The sequence below is a fragment of the Schistosoma mansoni genome, chromosome 2 (genome assembly GCF_000237925.1).
Source record: "Schistosoma mansoni strain Puerto Rico chromosome 2, complete genome".
NCBI lineage: Eukaryota > Metazoa > Platyhelminthes > Trematoda > Strigeidida > Schistosomatidae > Schistosoma > Schistosoma mansoni.
Genome location: NC_031496.1, coordinates 17,539,343 through 17,545,217, shown reverse-complemented (window position 1 = coordinate 17,545,217; position 5,875 = coordinate 17,539,343). Strand labels below are relative to the sequence as shown.

Below are 5,875 nucleotides of genomic sequence, written 5' to 3'. Positions count from 1 at the left end.
CGTACATGTAAACGTGCACAAACTGATAGCTGTGCGAATGTGAATATCTTGTGAAGTGAATTCGGCATGTAATAGTCTCATGTATATTTGTTAATAGTTAAATAAAGATAAGTTGTAATAGTTATATTCTGTCTTTTTGTTTAGCATTAATCGTTACTGTGGTTACCCCATCAAAACAGAATTGAATTTCATAAGTAGCACAGCTATTTTATAGAATTTTAAGTTATATAAATTTGTCACAATGTCTCAAAGCAGTTAGCTTAGTGGCCGCAATTGGGTAATCTTGGATTGCAATCCTAGCCACTATCCGTCTTGGCTTACCATGCTTGTGAATTAAGGCTATATCGGGGCAATACGCACAGTATGCACATATGCCAATTAGAGACTGACCAGTCTCAGTCCTAAACATCAATGGGAAGAATCAAACAAACAATACTAAGTGAATGTAAATAAATGTTTACCTCTTATTTTTCAGATGAACCATTAAAACATGTGTAACCATCTTTAAGGTTTCCGTAATTTCATTAGGATTTGTATCGAATATTATTACTTTTTTTTATTTTAAATCCCAACACTTTAGTTATTAAACAGATGGAATATATTAAAACTATATCATTGAATAATATGATTTAAAACAAGCAAAATAGAAACACTAAATAATTAACGTTTTGCCTAACAGTTTCTATCTTCAAATCGATAGAACAATGTTTTGGTACATTACACTGAATATCAATGAACCTTTACTTTCAGTAAAGTGTACAAACTGTGAATTTAAAATGTATATGTTTCTCGGATTAAATGTCTTATTGATTTATTATTATTATTATTAGTAGTATATCCACTTTAATAAACCAACTGGAAGTTTTAAATATAATGAAAGAATAATTTAACAAATACTAAGTAACAGAAGGAAGTTTTGTAGAGATTTTAGTCATTTTATATAGTTGAGATCATGAGTCAATTGAAGCTAGACCACCATGGAAAAACCTGGAAGCACTGGACGGCCGTGGTCTATCGGTTAAGTGCTCCAGCGCGAGACTGATAGGTCCTGGATTAGAGTCTCACGAGGTGGGATCGTGGATGCGCAGTGCTGAGGAGTCCTACAATAGGACGAAACGGCCTTCCAGTGCTTCCAGGTTTTTCATGGTGGTCAAGCTTTAATTGACTCATGATCTGAACTATATAAAAACACTAAGTAACCCTGAAAATTCTTCCTATGAAATTGTATTGAATCGGTATAAAATTTACAAATCTAAAATGCCAAGTCATATTTAAGGATTATCTCTTCATTAAAAAATGTCACCCATAAAAATGATTATAATTGAATCTTTTCTATGGGACTGAATAGAAAGAACATTTTACAAAACTTCGGTTAGAATAAAAGACAACTAAGTCAGTAAATGCTAATTTCATCTAGAGAAAATAATACCGTACAAAAACGTCGTATCGATCATGTTACCGATAAAATGCGTGTAATTTAAGCTAAAATGTATATACAGACGGCTCAAAGAACTTTGTAAGAAACTTCAAATACTAATCTGCACTATTAAAAATGTCAAGGCCTTAGATGAATAATAATAGTATACAACAAGGTATGAAAGTGATACGGTTTATTATTATCATCAGTATGAGGATAAATACATTAAATCAGAAACTCATACTATTTAAAGTTATTACATGTTTGCCTCCTGAATATGTTGAGAAAATGATAAAAATCAACATCCTACTCCAGAATTAAAAAGTCTGTTGACAGCTTAGTCTAATCCGTACAATAATATTAAGTTCACCATGAATATGAGGATATTTACAGTGTTTTTTCAACCCAGACAATGAAAATCCTATTGACGTAACGAAATCTGACAACTAACAATAAAAGTGAAAAATCCACTTCACCATTTTTAATTTGACATGATTTATTGGGTTATTAGAAAATTAAGCTGGATAACGCGTTAATATATCATACTGTGATATAACGAATTGAAGATAGAAAATATGACGCGTGTGTTTCACAATACAATGAAACATACATATGGTAGAGTCATACATTTAACATTTCTGATACTGGATGTAAAGCTTCATTTGCAGAAAGCATATTACTTAACAAATGTTATCCTATCTATAAATATATATAGGCTGTTTTAGGTCTTCTCACTGATATTTAGGACTGCAAATGATCAGAGCAAGAGTGTTGAAGATTCTGCTAGAAATTATTCTTCGTAAAAGAAACTTTTATTTTAAAATGTCTGGGCTCAGTTTTATCACTATGGTTCTGTTGATGAAGAATTTAATCAAAAATACGGAGATTTCAAATTTCTAGATGATACTACATAAAAATGTCTTTTTTTATGATAACCATCCCATAGTCAAAAAAATCTACCAATAATGTTTACGTTTATTGTTTTCTAATTTATTTTGTCAATCTGATTATTCTGCTTAGCCCATTTGACTCTAACAAAGGAAATGATATTCATCATTTAGGTTAATATAGGTGACCTAATATTTCCTTATTTCGAGAGAAAAGATGAAAGTTATTTTTGTTATTATTATTATAACACGTATTGGTACAAAGGGGCACCAGATATATATGCGCGCACAAATTTCATTTGATTTGTGTGAGGGTTGTGATACTGCCTAGAAGCCCAAAGTGAAGCAGGTGGTTTTGTTAAGGGGCCACTCTACGAGCCTTTGACCTAAAGATCTGATCCACAAGGCAGTGGAGCATCGTAAGAAGATGCAGTCCCATGGTAGCTGGTGACCAACGATTGATTCATACGCCATTTGTTCCTTCAGGATACTGGAGCCCATGTGCACCATTGGTTTGGAATCAGGGTTTTCCAACTCCCCTAGCTGGATTTTTCATGTCCACCAACCCGGTTAAAGCGCCGGACGTTCGCTTTTCGTCCTCTCAATTTCGTAAACAACAATAATGCCACGAGAAGGCAGTTAGTAGGACTTCCCTGGAAGAGGCTTTATATGCGTGGCCATGTGAGAGCACTTCGAGAAGGAGAGCGACTCTCCACAATCTCGGCCGTACCAGGGCATTTGGCATTTTGTAGTGATCTCACTATAGTTCAATATTGAAAATATTAAGAAATGGCTTACATTAAGTCACAAAACGTCAGAAATGCAGTTTTCGATTCATTAAAATATAAAAAAGGTGTTTGTTATTAGTTTATAAGGAGATTTTAACTTGAACGATAATCACGTAGATGTTTACTCTAGAATTATGAGTTACCAATAGATTTTATCAAGGATACTAAAAATTATAATATAGTCTCCTACCCCCCGGAATATTGCCAAATCAAGTGTCATATTATAAATAGTATACAGAATCGTTATTGAATCGAAAGTTTTAAAGCGATTAAATATTGTTTTACTCTATTTTAAGTGTCGAGCAAATGATCAAGTAACTTTTAGGAATCGAATTTGATAATCCCTTTTTTTGGACAAAACAAATTAATGTCTATAAAAATATAATAAGCGAAACACTATTACACCAACACATGGATACTGTAAAATAACCCTATTAAACTAAGTTAATCAATTCAAAATGGTTTTAAAAGATCGAAATCAGGATTTCTTACTTTAATGAACCAACCCACAAATCATTATAGTGTTTCCGTGATACCTCCGTGAGCGTAATTGAAGATGATGTTTTTTGGAAATAACTAACAGCTTTTCGTTTTCCCCAAAAAGCTGGAAAAAAGTCAATTAGTTGTCTAGCATATGAACGAGAATTAGCTGACGGCAAAGACCGACTTCCATATTCAAGCTCATTTAATACACGACAACTACCATATGATGACATCGTGGTAAGAGAAGAATAAACTACTCCAAAAGTATTTTTATCACATTTATCCTTGTAAGGTTCCATATCAAAAATATGATTGGTGCTGAGACTCATGGGATTTTGTTTTGATTTTGGATTTGATTCCAATGTAAATGTTTGTTTAAATAAAAAATCACTAGATTTGGTGTCATTCAACTGATCATTTATTACAATGGGCATCTCCAGATTATGGATAAAAATTCCTTAATACATATAAGAAACGCTTTGATACATATTTGAGAATAAAATCATCGTTTCTGTAATGGTAAACACGTGGCTTGTCTTTATGATATTTCACATAAATTATCGGATTAAATCAGTCTGATTATCAACCAACTTAGAAATTTAACCAATCATGTAATGACAGTTCAGTCAAGCAAATAACTTTAGTCTCCGTATACAAATATTATTGGTTGAGATAATCTATGTAGTAAAGGTGTGTGGGAAATGTTGATGTCTACACAATTGAATAAATTTTTGCATACAGTTGACTGCTTAACTGTGATAATTTAACTGAATGATTTTCAACTACATATCCATTTGTGACAGCAGTTAGCTTGAAGTTACTTACAATTATTAGTTAACAAGCATGCCAAAAATATCACATTTTTCTTTTTGTAAAAATGGAGTTTACCTTTTTATCCATCTAGCACGTGATTCCCAACTCTCCGTAGCAAATATATGAGTGAATAAAGTTTTATCTTCTATGCATACATTTTTTTCTATAGAAGGCATTTGTACAATTGGGCCAGTAAAAACAAAACAAAATGGACGACCACCAGTTAAACTTTGATGTATTGTGCTAACATTGATTTTACCAGGTTGAGCAAGAGAATATACAAGTGTTGAACTAAGATTACATTTACCATTATTATACTTAAAGTCAGTATATTGTAATGATGAAGTACTTGGAAACAAGGAATTTCTTGTAGCTGAACAGTTCTGAAGTGAAATACCCCTATTGGGATTGTAATAGCTGAAAAAGGGCAAAACAATTTTGTAAAATTCAATACTCAAACAAGATAAAAAAAAATAAAAAATGTTATAAGATGTCTAAGATTTTCATACATTTTCCAGAATCGGTGTATGTATTAAATAATCTCTAGTGAGTTAAAATAATCTAAAATACATTTAATTGAAGATTTTTGTTACTGAATAAGTGATTCTATATACTTGAACACAATCTTTCTCACAAAACACAATCCATAAATCATCAGTCAGTCATGATAGACATAGATCATGGGAAAAATATATCTAGGTACAAGTTCCCATAAAACATTAGCACAACCAGATAAATCTAACAACTCAAATCACAAACAAATAGATATAATGTAGTGGCAACGATTATTAGAAACACCAAAAATTGAGAACATTGTACGAAATAACAAAATGAATGATTTGTATGAGGGAATAGTGAAAATCAAGACTCAAAATGAAATAAAACTTGAATGAATCTGCTTCACCTTGATTAATTCTCAGCCACATCACTCAGTGGTCTGCATCGATAGATCGTGACGGTTGTGTGTCCAGTAACTTGATGGTCTGGAACTACCTATTGTGCATAGATCATCAATCAATGACTTCATGGAATGATAATATGTTTTGGTTTGGCATCCCTAAGCTTTCTGTCCACTCACTGCTTAATACTATCATGGCTTATAGAGATTGAAACAGTTATTTGGTCAGTCCAGATAGATAAAAAGAATCTAGAAACTTTTTTATGATCAAGAATATAAACAGTATCAATAATCACTGCACTGTATTGCATTTTTAAAAAGTTTCAAGCACTTTCATTTTGTGTAGTAATATTTTGCTGACATTATTGTGTTTAACTTGTTTATTTTTTAAATTCACTTGGTATTGTTTTGTTTGAATCTTCCCATTGATATTTAGGAATGCAACTGGTCAGTCTCCAATTGGCATATGTGCATACTGTGCGTATTGCCTCGATATAGCCTTAATTCACAAGCATGGTAAGCCAAGACGGATAGTGGCTAGCAGTAGAATCCAGGACGAGCGTTTCGTCCTATTTGGGACTCGTCAGCT

General features: G+C 32.4%; 1 protein-coding gene across 1 annotated transcript in view; it reads right to left on the bottom strand.

Annotated features, from left to right (window-relative positions):
- Smp_155120 (putative synaptic ras gtpase activating protein, syngap) overlaps positions 1 to 5,875 on the bottom strand; it is a gene marked incomplete at both ends in the record, with an annotated part of 63,413 nt that overhangs the window by 56,610 nt on the left and 928 nt on the right. Inside the window, 2 exons of the mRNA XM_018795928.1 lie at positions 3,585 to 3,965; positions 4,464 to 4,805. Of these exons, the coding sequence (XP_018650192.1) occupies positions 3,585 to 3,965; positions 4,464 to 4,805 (723 nt within the window). The remainder of the gene's footprint in view (positions 1 to 3,584; positions 3,966 to 4,463; positions 4,806 to 5,875) is intronic.